Source organism: Pan paniscus, chromosome 14 (genome assembly GCF_029289425.2).
Source record: "Pan paniscus chromosome 14, NHGRI_mPanPan1-v2.0_pri, whole genome shotgun sequence".
In the NCBI taxonomy this organism is placed as follows: domain Eukaryota; kingdom Metazoa; phylum Chordata; class Mammalia; order Primates; family Hominidae; genus Pan; species Pan paniscus.
Window position 1 is genome coordinate 96,623,142 of NC_073263.2, and position 19,274 is coordinate 96,642,415.

At 39.3% G+C, this 19,274-nt stretch overlaps 1 protein-coding gene across 3 annotated transcripts in view; it reads right to left on the bottom strand.

The window, feature by feature from the left end:
• The window catches only part of ABCC4 (ATP binding cassette subfamily C member 4 (PEL blood group)), a 282,705-nt gene that overhangs the window by 73,546 nt on the left and 189,885 nt on the right, over nt 1-19,274 (bottom strand). Inside the window, exon 21 of one of the 3 annotated variants that reach the window (XM_055096906.2) lies at nt 3,059-3,467. The exons of the other annotated variants lie outside the window; for them this stretch is intronic. Within the exon in view, the coding sequence (XP_054952881.2) occupies nt 3,423-3,467 (45 nt within the window). The 3' untranslated portion in view covers nt 3,059-3,422. Of the gene's footprint in view, nt 1-3,058; nt 3,468-19,274 lie in introns of those variants that run through there. 3 annotated transcript variants of the gene reach the window in all.

Consider the following 19,274-nt stretch of genomic DNA (forward strand, 5'->3'; position numbering starts at 1 on the left):
CAGAGCAGAACTAAATGAAATGAAACAACAACAACAAAACACAAAAGATAAATAAAACAAAAAGCTGGTTTTTTGAAAAGGTAAATAAAATTGATAGGCCATTAGCAAGATTAACCAAGAAAAGAAGAGAGAAAAATTAACTGACACCACTGAAATACAAAAGATCATTCAAGGCTACTATGAACATCTTTACACACATAAACTAGAAAACCTAGAAGAGATGGATAAATTCCTGGAAAAATACAACCCTCCTAGCTTAAATCAGGAAGAAGTAGATACCCTGAACAGACCAATAAGAAGCAGCAAGACTGAAATGGTAATTTAAAAATTACCAACAAAAAAAAGTCCAAGACCAGACAGACTCACAGCAGAATTTTACCAGACATTCAAAGAAGAATTGGTACCAATCCTTTGGACACTATTCCATAAGACAGAGAAAGAAGGAACCCTCCCTAATTCATTCTATAAAGCCAGCATCACCATAATACCAAAACGAGGAAAGGACATAACCAAAAAGAACACTGCAAACCGATATCCTTGGTGAACATAGTTGCTAAAATCCTTAACAAAATACTTGTTAACTGAATCCAACAACATATCAAAAAGATAAGCCACCATGATCAAGTGGGTTTCATACCAGGGATGTAGAGATGGTTTAACATATGCAAGTCAATAAATGTGATACACCACATAAACAAAATTAAAACCAAAAAATCACATAATCATCTCAATAGATGCAGAAAAAGCATTTGACAAAATCCAGCATCCCTTTAAGATTAAAACTCTCAGCAAAATCGGCATACAAGAGACATACCTCAATGTAATAAAAGCCATCTATGACAAACCCACAGCCAACATAATACTGAATGGGGAAAAGTTGAAAGCATTTCCTCAGAGAACTGGAACAAGACAAGGATGCCCACTCTTACCACTCCTCTTCAACATAGTACTGGAAGTCCTGGCCAGATCTATCAGACAAGAGAAAGAAATAAAGGGCATCCAAATTGGTAAAGAGGAAGTCAAACTGTCGTTTACCTTGGAAACCCTAAAGACTCCTCCAGAAAGCTCCTAGAACTGATAAAATAATTGAGCAAAGTTTCCAGATACAAGATTAATGTACACAAATCAGTAGCTCTTCTATACGCCAACAGGAACCAAGTAGAGAATCAAATCAAGAACTAAACCCCTTTTACAATAGCTGCAAAAATTAAAATAAAATAAAATACTTAGGAATATACCTAACCAAGGAATCAAAAGACCTCTACAAGGAAAACTACAGAACACTGCTGGAAGAAATCATAGACAACACAAATAAATCGAAATACATCTCATGCTCATGGATGGATATAATCAATATTGTGAAAATGACCATACTGCCAAAAGCAATCTATAAATTCAATGCAATTCCCATCAAAATACCACCATCATTCTGCACAGAATTAAAAAAAAAATCTAAAATTCATATGGAACCAAAAAAGAGCCCGCAGAGCCAAAGCAAGACTAATCAAACAGAACAAATCTGGAGGCATCGCACTACTTGATTTCAAACTGTACTATAAGGCCATAGTAACCGAAACAGCATGGTACTGGTATAAAAATAGGCACACAGACCAATGGAACAGAATAGAGAACCCAAATACTTAACCGCCAACTGATATTTGACAAAGCAAACAAAATCATAAAGTGGGGAAAGGACACCCTTTTCAACAAATGGTGCTGGGATAACTGGCTAGCCACATGTAGGAGAATGAAACTGGATCCTTATCTCCGACCTTATACAAAAATCAACTCAAGATGGATCAGAGACTTAAATCTAAGACCTGGAAACTATAAAAATTCTAGAAGATAACATTGGAAAAACCCTTCTAGACATTGGTTTAGGCAAGGATTTCATGACTAAGAACCCAAAAGCAAATGCAATAAAAACAAAGATAAATAGTTGGGACTTAATTAAACTAAGGAGCTTTTGCACCACAAAAGGCACATTCAGCAGAGTGAAGAGACAACACACAGAGTGGGAGTAAATCTTCACAATCTATACACATTTGACAAAGGAATAATATCCAGAGTCTACAATGAATTTGAACAAATCAGTAAGAAAAAAACAATCTCATCAGAAAGTGGACTTAGGACATGAATAGAAAATTCTGGAAAGAAGATATACAATGCTCACTATCACTAATGACTAGGGAAATGCAAATCAAAACCACAATGTGATATCACCTTACTCCTGCAAGAATGGCCATAATAAAAAAAATCAGAAAACAGTAGATGTTGGCATGGATGCAGTGATCAGGGAACTCTTCTACACTGCTGGTGGGAATGTAAACTAGTACAGTCGCTATGGAAAACAGTGTGGAAATTCCTTAAAGAACTAAAAGTAGATCTACCATTTGATCCAGCAATCCCACTACTGGGTATCTACCCAGAGGAAAATAAATCATTATTTGGAAAAGATACTTGCACACACATGTTTATAGCAGCACGATTCACAACTGCAAAATCATGGAACCAACCCAAATGCCCATCAATCAATGAGTGGATAAAGAAACTGTGAGATTATCTATCTATCTATCTATCTATCTATCTATCTATCTATCTATCTATCTATCTATCTATCTGATGGAATACTCCTCAACCATAGAAAGGAATGAACTGACAGCATTTGCAGTGACCTGGATGAGACTGGAGACTATTATTCTGAGTGAAGTAAAACTCAGGAATGGAAAACCAAACATTGTATGTTCTCATTGATATGTGGGAGCTAAGCTATGAGGATGCAAAGGCATAAGAATGATACAATGGACTTTGGGGGTTTAGGGGGAAGAGTGGGAGGAGGGCGAGGGATAAAACACTACAAATATGGTGCAGTGTACACTGCTTGGGTGATGGATGCACCAAAATCTCTCAAATCACCACTAAAGAGCTTAGTCATGTAACCAAACACCACCTGTACCCCAGTAACTTATGGAAAACTAATAAATAAATAAATAAATAAGACACTGAAATAGATACAGATTTTTTTAAACAGAACACAAAAATCAATGACCATAAAGGAAAAGATTGATAAGTATGTTTATGAAAACACAATATTACAGGGCTAAAAAGATAAGCATTAGTACAGAAGGAAGGTATCTGCAATTCAGAATACATAAAGAATTCTACAAATCAGTAAGAAAAACAAAACAAAAACCCAGAGTACTCAATAGAAAAATTGTTAAGACACTTAAATAGGTGCTTACCCAAATGATATTCAATTGGTCAATAAACATAAAAAGATGAAAAGTATAAGAGCAAACCAAATGAAAATTCTATAAACAAAAATTGAATATCAAAAAAACAACATTTAGCCAGGTACAGTGGCTCATGCCTATAATCCCAGCACTGAGGTTTGCTTGAGGAGGGAGGAGGATTGCTTGAGCCTAGGAGTTTGAGACCAGCCAGGACAACACAGCGAGATCCCATCTCTATGAAAGAAAAAAAAAACATATTCAATGGGCTGGCAGCAGATTGGGATAAGAGAAAGAATCAATGACCCTAAAGACAGAGCAATACAAATTATCCAAATGAAATACAAAAATAAAAAAGACTGAAAGACTGGAATGCAACACCCTAGATCTTGGAGCTACACCAAACAGTCTAACATACTATCATTTTCAGTCCCAGAAGTCAAGGAGTTAAAAGAGAAAGAAAAGAGAAGTGTATCAAAACATAAAGACTCATAATTTTCCAAAATTAAATAAAAATACCAACCCATATATTGAAGAAGCTCATTAATCCCAAGAAGGATACTAAACACATATAGTCAAACAGCAAAAACTCAAAGAGGAAATTGTTTTAAAAAGCAGCCATGAAGAGACATAATGTATAGTGCAACAAGCGTAATAATGATGGTTTCTCATCAGAAACAATGAAGGGAGAAGACAATGATGTGATATATGTACAGTGCCAAAAAAAGGAAAAAAAAAAGAAAACTGTCAACATAGAATCTTCTATCTGTTGAAAAGATCATTAAAAACAAAGTTGAAATAAAGACATGCTCAGATGGGCAAAAGCTAGGAGAAGGTCTCTAGCAGACTAGCCTGCAAAGAAGTTCTTCAGGCTTAAGGAAAATGATACCAGATGGAAGCTCAGACTTCAGAAAGAAATAAAGAGCACTGGAAAGGACAAATATGTGAATAAATATAAAACACAATTTTCTATAATATGTATGCACATACATGCATACATATGTATAAATTTCTTTAAAAGACCATTGGTTATTTAAAGCAAAATGGACCCAATATATCATGAAGTTTATAGCATATGTAGAAGTAAACAATATGACAACATAAGCCCAAAGAATAGGAGAAATAAATTATATAATAGTAAGATTATTCTATTGTTTGCAAATTTGGTAGGAAATTATTCGAAAATAGATTGCAATAAACTTAAATGCATATGTAAACTCTAGAGCAACCACTAAAAACAATAACATAAAGAGGCAGAGCTAAAAATGTGATAGAAAAAATAAAATAAGAATATATATTCTATTCACTCCAAAGAAGGAAAAGAACATATGAGACGAATAGAAGACAAATACCAAGATGGTAGACTTAAAACCAACCGTATCTATAATTACATTAAATGTACATGGATGAAACTCCACATAAAATGACAGATAATTTCAGCTGAGCATTTAAAAAGCCAGACCCAATTAGATGCTGCCTACAACAAAGACTGTAAATACAGAGAGAGAGAGAGATACCAAGCAAAAACACCCCGCTCTTAGTAAATGACAGAACAGTGGACAAAAATTCAGTAAAGATACTGAAGATCCAGATATTATAAGCCAACTTGACCTGTCATTTTTAGAACTCTACAATCCACAGCTACAGAATATACATTCTTTTTTTTTTTTTTTTTTTTTTTTCTCAAATGCACAGGGGACCGTTACCAAAGTAAAGTAAATACTGGGCCATTAAAGAAGTCTCAATACATTTCAAAGGTTAGAAATATTACAGAGTATGTTATCGAATTACAACAAGGCTAATTAGAAATCAGTAACAGTAAGGTTTTTTTTAAAAAAAAATCCCTAAATCTTTAGAAATGAAGTTATATACTCCATAATAACTCACTAATAAAATATTACATCAGAAAGTCAACTCATGGGCCAGGTACAGTGGCTCACGCCTATAATCCCAGCACTTTTAGAGGCTGAGGCGGGAGGCTCACTTGAGGCCAGGAGTTTGAGACCAACCTGGGCAACATGGTGAAACCCCATCTCTACTAAAAATATAAAAATAAGCTGGGTGTGGTGATGTGCACCTGTAATCCCAGCTACTCGAGAGGCTGAGGCACAAGAATCGCTTGAACCCGGGAGGTGGAGGTTGCAGTGAGCCGAGATTGCACCACTGCACTCCAGCCTGGGCGACAGAGTGAGATACTGTCTCAAACAAACAAAAAAAAAGTCAACTCATAAATATTCTGAACTGTAGATAATGAAAACACAACATATCAAAATCAATGGATGCAGCTAAGCAATACTTAAAGAGAAAGTATAACTTTAAATGCATATATTATGAAACAAATGAAAACCAACAGATTAATGTTCAATCTTAAAAAGCTAGAGAAAAAGATAAATTAAATCAATGTAACTTAAAAAATTATAAGAAATTAATGAAATAGAAAATCTACCAACTACAGAGAAAATTACAAAATCAAACATGAATTCACTGAAAAAAAAATCAAAATTGATAAACTCCAAGCTAAACTGATTGACAGAAACAAATTATCAGTGTCAGGAATAAAAGAAGAAATTTCACTATAGATTATAAAGACATTAAATGGACAAATGTGAGATTATGAACAGTTTCATGCAAAAAGTTCTCCAGTGAAGACGAAATAAGCAAATGTATTAAAAACCACAATTTGCAAAACAGGAAATATTCACAAATGCCTAATATTAAACATATACAAATACACTTATGTATATTAAAAACTAAAAAATCAACAAGATTTTTAAAAACACGTTTTAAAAAGCTGGCAGGAGATCTGAACCAGTATTCCAGAAAATAAGACACATGAATGGCCAATTAGCCTGTATGAAAAAAGCTCAATATTAATCATCAAGGCAATGCAAACGGATCATCTATACTCTACTAAAAAGAATAAAAACAAAAAGATTGATCATACTAAATGTCGTCGAGGATGTGGAGCAACTAGAATGCTCATATATTGCTGCTGGGTGTGTAAAATAGTACAACCATTATAAAAATCCTTGTCATAGTTTGATTTTTGGTTTTTAAAGTGAACTTTACGAACCCAGCAATTCCACTCCTATGAATTTTATCTGAGATGAATGAAAACATATGTAGTGTACCCATAAACACTTCTATAAGAACATTCATTGCTCAAAACTGGCAACAATTCAAATACCCGTCAATCAGAGAGTAGACAAATAAATGTTGATGTCATCATACAATGAAATATCACTCAGAAAAAGAAAACAAAGAAATGAACCACTGAAACATACACAGAACTCAAAAACATGGTGAACAAAAGAATCCAGCCACAGAAAAATTATTGGTTCCATTTATATGTAGTTCAAGAACAGGAAAACTAATTGATGTTGACAGAAATCTGGAAGAGGTGTAGAGGTGTGAAAATTGACTGCAGAGGAGCAATCATCTTCCTGAGGAGATGGAAATGCTCTACATCTTGTTTTAGAGGGTGGATATTGGAATGCACACAATTAGTAAAATTCAACCTAAAAAAACTGTCGATTTTATTGTATATAAACTATACTTCAATAAAAATAGATAGGGTAAAAAAAATTATGACACTAGAATTTCATTCCCATCCCTTTGGCCATGTTCAGGCAGAGGCTGGGCAGTGTATCAATACACAACCATAACGCTAAGAGATGATCTCCTCAGGTGCATTGAGGGTAGGAAAGAGGGCAAATGTGAGAACTAATGGTAACCAGCCCGTGGGCCCTAGAACAAAAATGGCTCCTGATCCATGTTTGATACGAGTCCCATAGGTGGCTGGCCCTTTGCTGTGATGCACAAGCGGCACTATCGGCTTCGTGACTCAATGCAAATGAGAGAGAACACTAAGTCAATGGACCCAGGGAAAGGGCTGAAAGAAAACAAGTGAGTCACAAAACTCACAAGCAGAACAGATTACACTTACCCATGCCCCACATCAGATGGAAGTGATACATCCATATATAAAATAGTGACTGCAAGATTTTAATAAAACTCAGGCAAGTTCTCCAGTCCAAACCTTTTTTTGTTCATCTTATCAAGAAAACTCAGTAAGTATACAGACAAAAATGAATGTAATCACTCAAGAATAGCATAGAGAGAATTTAAAGGTCCTCAATTAAGTAAACATTTAGCCATTTTCCTCTCCTGGGTAATAGCTGTCCATTTTATCATTACTAAGGATGCAAGATGACAAGAAGAGAAAGCACCATGAATGGCCACTATTGTTTTGCAATGGACATCATCCAATATGCCAGAATGGAAAGTTCTATGCTCTGCTGAATACCACCAGACTTGATAAAAATGAGACTCTTAATTTTTTTCTTTAGGTCTTAATTAGCTTCTTGTTAAACTACAAACATTATCATTGGAACACACATGCTGGGAAAAATTGGAACACTGGTTGCCAGCCTGGGAAGCCTGGGAGGGTCCCCAGTGATTAACTGTCACCACACTAATGGTGACAGTACTGCTTTCTACATGTGCTATCACACTGGAAAAAACCCAACCATTGCATCTTTCATTAAAAAAGAAAAGGTAAAGGAATTGTTAGAGTGGGCCTGTGTGAATCCTATCATCCTGATCTCAGAAATCCAGGGGTCAAGAGTTGGCAAATATTTCCAGTAACTCATGTCATCAACTGCCCTGTCTATTAACAAGGAAATCCACTTTAATGTGGCAGTTGGCATGAATCATTATCTCTAGGGCTGGCATTTTCACAGACTAGTCCATCCTTGTAAATGCAGTGACTAAAACTCTTTTGTTGACTTTGAAAGCATGAAAACACTGTGATTCAGTTAAAATGGATGAGTTTACTTTTGAAAGACTCAGTAAAACAGAGATCTTTCAAATGAGGGCAAGGCGACCTAACTAACGATCTCTTTTGTCCAATGGGGATTTGAGGGTAGGAGTTGGGGGAAGGGGTGAACAAACCTCAGAAATCTCAAAATGACAAAGTCATTGTTCAGTGTGCTTTCTACACACTTTCCCTGACATCTCTACACAATGAAATGTAAGGGTCAGTGGTACTGAGACAAGTCAAGGCAGTTCCACTCTTTTGCTTCTATAAAAGCGAGTGACCCAACCTATTATACTCAAGTCTTAGGATGGCTTTGTTCTCCACATCCAGATGCAGCAGCTTTTTCTCCTGCCCCTCATCCTGCCCTCCCACCCCCCTAGGGAAGAAATGACTGAGGACACCTCCTTCACATTTTCTTTTTCTTGGGCATTTCACTTCATAAAGCTGCAGTCAACGTGTTTTGTTTGTGGGAGGAGGGACTGGCACATTCAGTGGTGGTCTCCACTGCTGCCTGCATTGGTGGCTCAAGTAGCCTCAGGATTAGTCCTTTGTGTTCCATGAAAGGATATGAAAAGTCAGTTATTTAAGCTCAGTCAAGCTGCTGATTTTTTTTTTTTTTAGATGAGGGGTGTGTAGGGAAGAAAGGTTTTGCAATTCCGTGTGCCTCAATAAATTACACTATTTTGCTGAGTGCAGCTGTGTGCAAGTTAGCATACTCAGAGCACTCCCAAATTTAAACAGAAAAAATTAAAATGCCTAAATCCAACCTCTGCATCTTATCTTCATTTTTCATTTGTTTTTTTCTAGTAGGAAGACTTCTTAGAGGCAAAGATTTTAGCTAGCAGAAGTCTAGATAACTCAGACTCTACACTCAATGTTATCAAGGGCCAAGGAAGTTTCAGCAATATTATGAAAATTACGTTATTATGAGATATTTAGTGCTCACTGGTTTATTCTGAAAACAACTGATTTTGATACTGTGGTTCCAAAAGAGAAAATAGCCATTAAAGCCTTCAGGGATAATAAACCTAATATCTGGAATACAAACTCATGTCCTAATACTTATGGGTTCTGGTGACTGTCTGACAATTACCTTAATGCAGCATAATGTCATTGTCAGGCTATTTCTCCCACTTAAAAATATACGTAGTATTTAAAAAATACCTTTTATTTAGTGAGCTTAGATGTTATGCTAAGAATGTTATTGAAATGACTTCATTTTATCCTCACAATAACCCTCATGGAATAGGTAGAATTTTCTCCATTTTACAGAGATGTAGCATGTGGCTTTGTGAGGAAAGAGAAAGTAAGTGGTACAGCTAGGAGTCAAACTTAAGAAGGATGATTCCAAGCCTCTCCCATTCCATCCTACACTACACTTGAAATTTTTTATTATTATTTTTTGGTTCTTTTGAGTCTGGGTCTGGCTCTGTTGCTCAGGCTGGAGTGCAGTGGCACAACTGTGGTTCACTGCAACCTCGAACTTCTGGGCTCAAGTGATCTTCCTGACTCAGCCTCCAGAGTAGCTGGGACTACAGGCACGCACCACTACAACTAGCTAATTGTTTTATTTTTTTGTAGAGACAGGGTCTCACCATAATCCTCAGGCTGGTCTCAAACTCCTGGGTTCAAGAGTTCTTTCCAGGTCGGCCTCCCAAATTGCTAGGACTACAGCCATGAGACACCATCTCTGGCAAAGTCTTTTATTATTTTTATAGAGAAGGGGTCTCACTATGTCGCCCAGGCTGGTTTTGAACTCCTGACCTTGAGCAATCCTCTCACTTCGGCCTCCCAAAGTTCTGGGATTACAGGCATGGACCACCACACCTGGCCCCTACATTATACTTTGAAGTTATTTACTTACAAGTGATATCTAGTCACACCTTTTTTTTTTTTTTTTTTTTTAGATCGAGTCTCGCCCTGTCTGGAGTGCAATGGCACAATCTTGGTTCACTGCAACCACTGTCTCCTGGATTCAAGCAATTCTCCCTGCCTCAGCCCCCCAAGTAGCTGGTATTACAAGGGCCTGCCACCACACCCAGCTAATTTTTGTATTTTTAGTAGAGATGGGGTTTCACCATGTTGGCCAGGCTGGTCTCAAACTCCTGACCTCAAGTGATCCACCCACCTTGGCCTCCCAAAGTGCTGGGATTACAGGTGTGAACTACCACACCTGGCCCAGTCACATCTAATCTTATTCACAGTAGCACACTCAACACTCACACCTTTAAAACCTGAAGCTGGGCCGGGCGCGGTGGCTCACGCCTGTAATCCCAGCACTTTGGGAGGCTGAGGTGGGTGGATCACGAGGTCAGGAGTTCGAGACCAGCCGGGCCAATACGGTGAAAGCCTGTCTCTACTAAAAATACAAAAATTAGCCTGGCGTGGTAGCACGCACCTGTAGTCCCAGCTACTTGGGAGGCTGAGGCAGGAGAATGGCATGAACCTGGGAGGCAGAGCTTGCAGTGAGCTGAGATCACGCCACTGCACACTAGCCTGGGCGACAGAGCGAGACTCCGCCTCAAAAACAAAAAAACAGAAAACAAAAACAAAAACAAAACCTGAAGCTTTTCCTAGAGAACCAAGAGCAGTGGCAAAGGGAATTTTCATGGCTCTGATATCCTGAGGTAGAATCACCCTAAACAGACCACATAAATGATGCTGGCTTCCTTTTAATTTTGGAGTTGAGAACAGCTCCAATTTTGCAAGCAACTATAATTTGACAGGATTGGCAAGATATATGACAGCTTTAACAGTTGATCTAGTAAAGCATTCACGGTGGTGTGCAAACCTAACTGGCCTTCTACTGGGACACAGCCTTGTGAATGATACATGCCTGAGGGGATCGACTATCCTGCAATGTGGGCCCCCTATGCAGAAGCAAGGGCTTTCATTAGCCACACAAGGCATTCTGACCTGGATGTCCTAAAGAGAAACTTGTCCAAACCAGTATCCTTTCTTGTTTTCCTGATGCTGGTACAACCCCATCTTTCTGACAGTCTCCCATTCCTCTCCATATCCTTCCACCCAAATCTCTAAACTCTAAATTCCTGTGCTTAAGAAACAAGCCTTCTTGTGATCTGGCCCCTCTGCATCTCTCCATCTGATCTCCTCTAATGCCTTGTCTCAAACCTCCTGATGCAGCTATTCCACACTGCAGTGTCCCTGTAGATATCCTAAACTCCTGCACTTCCTGCCATATGTGCCTCCTTCTCCCCTACATATGGCTCAGGAATAACCAGGAAGCCTTACCAGCTTCCCCAAGCAGGGCAACAGACGAAGCCCTTTGCTGCTGTGATGTGAACTTGTATTTGGCCAGCATGGAAATAAGGGATACACAATACAAAATCCTTAAAGTTGGTTTTGAGGTTTTTTTGGTTTGGGTTTTTTTGTTGTTGTTGTTGAGATGGAGTCTCTCTCTGCTGCCCAGGCTGGAGTGCAGTGGTATGATCTTGACTCACTGCAACCTCCACCTCCCATGTTCAAGCAATTCTTTCAGCCTCCCAAGTAGCTGGGATTACAGGTGTGCACCACCATACCCAGCTAATTTTTGCGTTTTTAGTAAAGATGGGGCTTCGCCACGTTGGTCAGGCTAGTCTGGAACTTTTGACCTCAAGTGATCTGCCCTCCTCAGCCTCCCAAAGTGCTGAGATTACAGGCATGAAAAAACATGTCCGGGTCTGATGTTGGAGATTTTCATGGTCTTTCTTATATATATATCACACACATAATACATCATCTATGAATTTCAAGACACGTGTGAAGCTATTAGCACACAATCCTATTTTCCTCCAATTCTCATCTCCACCGCATTTATTCTCATCCACACATAATTTGTTAACAATTTTTTAAAGTGAAGCTTTCTTTCCCAAGGCTTCAACTTGTCAAACAAATCTTTCTTGTGGCATTCCTGTTTCATCAGTTTATATGATAAGTATTGCCATCACAAAATTACAGTAACAAGGATAAGTAGCATGAATACGTTGAGGAAGAATCACAACTGACTCTGAGGAAGCATAATGAGGCCAAGGATTGGGGCAGAGAGTGGGGTCCGCCAGAGGCAGCCCAGTGGCAGGCATGTGCTACAGGTGGAGTGGAGGGTGCTGTGAATCCAGAAGGTGATGAAAACAAACGAGTGGATTAGAACACAGTCCTCAACCTTTCTGGCACCAGGGACTGGTTTCGCGGAAGAAAATTTTTCCATGGATGGTGATGGAGGTAGTTTCAGGATGATTCAAGCCCATTACATTTATTGTGTACTTTATTTCTATTATTACGTGGTAATATATAACGAAATAATTATACAACTCACCATAATGTAGAATCAGTGGGATCCCTGAGCTTGTTTTCCTGCAACTAGACGGTCCCATCTGGGGGTGATGGGAGACAATGACAGATGATCAGGCATTAGATTCTCATAAGGTAGATGCAAGCTAGATCCCTAGCATGCACATTTCACAATGTTCACAGGGTTCGTGCTCCTATGAGAATCTAATGCCGCTGCCGATCTGACAGGAGGCAGAGGTCAGGCGGTAATGTGAGTGATGGGGAGCAAGCTTTGTTTTCTTGTCTACCGCTCACCTCCTGCTGTGTGGCCAGGTTCCTAATGGGCCACACAGACTAGTACTGGTCTGTGGCCCAGGGGTTGGGGACCACTGGATTAGTCAACAAGAGTAGTTGTTCACTTCTTCATCCTCCCTAGAGCACTAATTAGCAAGAAAATTAAAGAATACATTTAACATTTACCCCTGGAGGTTCAAGGACAAGTTAGAAGTTAATACCTTAACTTTCAGTTTCACTCAAATGTGCATAAAGCTCCATTAGTGCTGCTATTGGCTTCACTAACTCCATCCACAATTCTCCTGAAAACAGAAAACCTCATACAACAAAGCCAAACCTGAAACACAATCAGGTTTCCACCAGGCAGATGTATGGTGACTAAGCCTAGTGGCCTCGGCACTGCTGGACACTGAATTGCAATGGGGTAAGTGAAGAGTTCCAAAGCCAAGGGAAGCCTCCCAACAGCATAGCTTGGAATGGAGTGATCTGCTGTCCAACCCCAAGATGCTGATGCACATGATGATGAGAACAGCAAGATAGAGGAGGCATCCACTGCCACAAAGACCTTTTTCAGGTGACCGCAAAGAGCAGGGAGAACTCTGAAAATGACCCTTTTCAGGAAGCAACCAGGCACAACTCAGAGGACAACCACCACGTGTGCACAGGGTAAGCCGGTTACCGGCCTCGCTGATTTTCAGTAAAGTCCATCAACTGGGAATAACGTCTCTAAAGGAGAAAGATGCACGTGCACACATCACACATCCTTGTTTAACCTTAAAATTACAAGATGAGCTGCCACTTAGCTGCTCAAAGACCTTAGATGGGTTCAGCTCTCTATAGGTTCAACCATGAATTCCATACACAAGAGTACAAGGCTGGCTAAAATGTAGACTCCGATTGCCCTAGAGCTCTGCATAAATCATCTATTACAGCCACAAATGTTATTTTCCTCAACTTACAGTTTAAGATGGGCATCAAGCTACTTTAATTGGAAGATTACATATCAACGGTTTAATTGCTTCTTGAGGGGTATGTGCGTGTGTGTGCATATATATATATATATATATATATATATGCACACACACGCGTATATTTTAGCCAAAAAGTAACTAAGGCAGGTCTCAATCGATTAGAGGTTTATTTAGCCACAGATGAGAATGTGGCAGGGGCATCTGTGATCTGTGCTTTTTTCTAGAGGGAGTTTTGTAAACTTCAGTATTTAAAGAAGAGCAAGCAGAAGGGAAAAAAAAATAAAAAAAAGAAAAAGGGAGGGAGGGTAGACAGTGAGGGAGATGGTCACCTTCTTGTGAGACCCTGATTAGCCTCAGTATATCTACATTTTACATGTGAAAAGAGGGAGTAGAAGAAAATGTGGATTGTGCATTGTCTCACACTCAGTCAATCTGTATTTTATATTAAGATAAAGGAGGGAGTACAGGAAATGAGGCAGTGACACAGGATAGTAGGGTTGTGAAATCATGGCTATCTGTTTGGGAACAAAAGAAAGATGGTATTGGTGACTCTGTGCCCAAGCTTAACTTTCCCTTTGGCATAGGGAGTCTGGGACCTGAGATTCTATTTCTCTTTCACACATGAAATAAGGCACCCAGACTTTGTTGTCTAAAATCAAATATATGGGGCTGTGGGGGAGTTCAGATCCTTTACTGACAGTTTTTAAGAGTATTCAGGCTGGGCGTGGTGGCTCATGCCTGTAATCCCAGCACATTGGGAGGCTGATATGGGTGGACGACCTGAGGTCAGGAGTTCAAGACCAGCCTGGCCAACATGGTGAAACCCCATCTCTACTAAAAATAAAAAAATTAGCCAGGCATAGTGGCAGTCACCTGTAATCCCAGCTACCTGGAAGGCTGAGGCAGGACAATCACTTGGAACAGGGAGGCAGAAGCTACAGTGAGCCGAGATGGCACCATTGCACTCCAGCTTCAGTGACAAGAGTGAAACTCCTCTCATAAAAACAAAACAAAACAAAACTAGAGTATTCAAAGTATAAATTGTGACAGAAACATTCCATTTAATTAAACCATGAGGTGTTTTTATTTCACAAAAATAAAATATTTATGCTGTGTACTGTATATGTTTATAGTATTTAAATTTAACTTTTTAGTATACTTATGTAACTTTCTATAAAGAATGCACTTCCAGTGAATAATATTAGTACAATGTACAATCACCAGTTGTTACAAAGTTTTAATGTAAAGTTATTTTTTAACAGTAACTATAGAAATGTGCCTTTGCTTTTGCCACAGTTAATTATTTTTCCTTGTTTATACAGTATTACCACAGAGCTATATATATCACAACCTGAACAAAGGTGCATCAGAATACTGTAGATAAAGATATAGGCTGGGCATGGTGGCTCACTCCTGTAATCCCAGCACTTTGGGAGGCTGAGGTGAGTGGATCACCTGAGGTCAGGAGTTCGAGACCAGCCTGGCCAACATGGTGAAACCCCGTATCTACCAAATATCTACCAAAAAATAAAATTAGCCAGGCGTGGTAGTACACACCTGTTGTCCCAGCTACTGTGGAGGAGTCTGAGATGGGAGAACTGCTTGAACCTGGGAGGCAAAGTTTGCAGCGAGCAGAGATCACACCACTGCACTCCAGCCTGGGCGACAGAGCGAGACCCCATCTCAAAAAAAAGAAAGAAAAGAAAATCTAGTGTCCTCTCTCTCCTGAGCTTCAAGATGCTCATATCTAAAAAACAGTCACAGTTTCTCTGGTACCTGGGTTTGAGACCAGGTTTATCATAAAACCAGGAATACAGTTATTTAAATGAGTAGTCTCCACAGCTGGGAATCTTACCGACCACTCAAAATGTCTAAAAGAATTTTGGGGAAAGGAAACTAAGTTTGTCTACCTTTAATTCTAAAGACACAGGGGGTAAGAAAAAAAGGCTAGTACCACAATTTCTGAAAGGTTTATATCTAAAATATCATAGGCTTATATTAAATGAGCATTATATGACTTTCTATAGGGAGATGGGTGGGCACCAGATGACAAATAATCTATTATTAGAGACTTAGTGATAGATATGGTTTGGCTGTGTCCCCACCCAAATCTCATCTTGAACTGTATGTAGCTCCCACAATCCCTACATGTTGTGGGAGGGACCCAGGGTTAGGTAACTGAATCATGGGGTTGGGTTTTTCCCGTGATATTCTCGTGATAGTGAATAAGTCACATGAGATCTGATGATTTTATAAACAGCAGTTCCCTTGAACATGTTCTCTTGCCTGCCACCATGTAAGACATGCCTTTGCTCCTCCTTCACCTTCCACCATGTGAGGCCTCCCCAGCCACATGGAACTGTGAGTCCGTTAAATCTATTTTCTTTTTTTTTTTTTTTATTTTGAGACAGAGTGTGTCACCCAGGCTGGAGTGCAGCGGTGCAATTTTGGCTCACTACAACCCAAGTTCAAGTGATTTCTCCTGCCTCAGCCTCCCAGGTAGCTGGGACTACAGGTACCCTGCTCATGCTCGGCATCTCTCTGCCTGAGGAAATGCCACTTGGTTCCCTTCTGGAGACCTGGCACCTGTTCCTCCTCCATACAATGTGCCCCTCCCTCAACCTGCCCCCATATCTTCTTTGCACGGCTGTTTCCTTATTTTTCAAACTCAACGTCACCTCCTCCTTGACTATGCTGGTCCAGTCATTAGCAAACACTTTCCTTTGCTGAACACACTAGACCTATACTAACTTAGATTATTTGTGTTTATTGGTCTGTTTATTATCGACCTCCTGCACTAGAATGCCAATTCCTAGAAGCTGATACCCAGTTAACTGCTCCATGCTCTAGATCCTGGAAAAGTACTTGGCATACAGGAGGTGTCCAAGAAATATTGATTGACTCAACGACCATGAGTGAAGTTTAAATGAGATGGGGCAAGTGAAATATGCTCAGAGCAGTGCTCAGCCTGGTGTTATATGAACACTTCTTTTTATAGGACCTAGAGATTGTTTTATTACAGAATGGAGTGGTAAAGAAAAGCATCACTAATGAGAAAGAGAGACTTTCGCTGGTCCTTAAAGGATGAAGAATTAGAAGGGTACATTTGAGGGTGAGCCACAGGTGTGCAAACACACACACACACACGGGCGCCAACAGTCTGGCATGCACATAGTTTCTTTCCAAAAGTTAAAGAGAGATTAGATGTAAGGACCAGAAAATTTGAATTTTGCTCTTTGTATGTCCTTTGTAGCCACAAATCAAAGGCAAGCAAAGCAAAACAAGTCTATTTAGATATTTATTCTAACATATGGCTGCACTGTGAGAAGAGGGTTTGAGTCCCCACTCCAGCATTAGGTGTTGCATGGCCAGTCTTGGAGGAAGCCATAATTGAACTTAAAGTGAAAGAGCTAGGATTGGAAATTTGTCTCGTGCTGAGACCTTAACCATTCTCTCCTACACTATCCCTTCTATTGTAAGTCTTATCACACAGCATGGTAACTGCTTTCTATCTGTCCCTCCCAATAGAGTAAACTCATAGAAGAAGGGAATTCAATTTCACTTAGCCCCATATCTCCAAGCCCAACATGGGGCCTAGTACACCCAAGATACTCAATAAATGCTTCTCAGGTGGATGAAGATAAAGCCTCTATCTTTTCCACCTCTGCATACTCAGCATATAGTAGGAGCTCAATAAAAAGCTGGTGGGAAAAAAAAATAAAAAGGAAGACATGTAATAAGAATGACACGTATTGGCCAGGCGTGATGGCACACGCCTGTAATCCCAGCACTTTTGGAGGCCAAGACGGGCAGATCACTTGAGGTCAGGAGTTCCAGACCAGCCTGGCCAACATGGTGAAACCCCATCTCTACTAAAAATACAAAAATTAGACAGGCGTGGTGGTGGGTGCCTGTAATCTCAGCTACTCGGGAGGCGGAGGCAGGAGAATTGCTTGAACCCAGGAGGCGGAGGTTGCAGTGAGCCAAGATCGCCCCACTGCACTCCAGCCTGGGTGATAGAGTAAGACGCTGTCTCAAAAAAAAAAAAAAAAAAAGATATATTGAAAAGAATTACAAATTATTTTCACAAGTCACATATTTGTAATAGAAATGTTTTCCTTTTGGGAGAAACTTTGAGATATTCCTAGATACATCCAGTTGTAAATATAGTCACAAAACACCATATCTCCCCATCAAATACTACAAATAAATTTGCACTATTAAAATTGTTGAAAACTACTGATTCCAAATCATTAATATTAAATTTCTAATTAAAATGCTAATAAGATATTATTAATACAAATATTACAGATAGGGTACCTATTAATCCAATTATTGTTTTAAGAAAATGGAAGAAGAGATTGATGATGCTGGCATTGGTGCTGATATTAGGAAGTAATCAAGCAATTCTGGCCCAGCGCGGTGCCTCATGTCTGTAATCCCAGCACTTTGGGAGGCTGAGGCAGCAGGATCACTTGAGGTCAGAAATTAGAGACCAGCCTGGGCAAAATGGTGAAACCCCATCTCTACTAAAAATACAAAACTTAGCTGGCCATGGTGGTGCACACTTGTAGTCCCAGCTACTCGGGAGGCTGAGGTATGAGAATTGCTTGAACCCGGGAGGTGGAGGCTGCAGTGAGCTGAGACTGCACCACTGCACTCCACCCTGGGCTTCAGAGCAAGACCCTGTTTCAGAAAAGAAAGAAAGAAAGAAAAAAAAAAACCCACAGAAAAAAAGGAAGTAATCAAGCACTTTAAAATGTGAATGTTGACTATCATCTCTATGTTTTTGTTTGTTGATTTACGCAAACATACTATGTTTTGAATGCCAAATTCCTATTCAAAGAACATAAGTTCCAGATGAAGATCTTTATGCTATTTGTATTTCAATTCTTTATGAAAACAAGATATTCACTTTTAACCTGTGAAGAGCCATTCTATGTTCGTAAATGACTTGGCTTTAGAAATATTGTAGATGTTCAAAGCTGTTACAATTTTTGAAAAAGCAGACAAGAAAAACATGTTTGAACAACCCTTTATAAGCCAGATGTGCACTGCCAGCCTTGGCTAAATTATCTGATTAGCCCATGGCAACCTTGAGGTAACTTGCAGACTGTTCATTTGTATTCTATAAGTTATTTATTTCCAGTGATATATTTATATCTTATGATATATTCAAAAACTTCCCTTAATTCTGGCTTTCCTTCCGAAAGGCCTAATCAAAAACCTCACCTTTCTTTATTCACTACTGTTGCACACCTGAGCCAATCTGAGTTCCAAAGTGACACATTACCCTCGCTGCCCCTCTGGGTTTCTTCCCTTAATACAGGACAGCAAATGACACCCACTTTTAAGTTACCAGTGTCACTGTTCCCATCTGCAATGAATGCCAACATCTAACTATATAAAAACAAATGAAAACTGACAAATACAAATATTTTATTGAAGTCCAAAAATCAAAGTTAGGTTAATTGCCTCTATCTGGCCAGCAAATCTGGTCACATGTAAACCAGAATTTCCTTATCTCAGCGATTTCATCAGGAGAGTAATAAAATCTGTGCATGGTTTCAGACTTGCTTCTACAGAGCCTACATTCTAGACACCAAGCCACAAGCAGAGGGTTCTCCTCTCAGATCTACCCCTCCAGTCTTTGGCAAACTCAATTGGAAACATTTCAGTTCTGACCCAATGGTC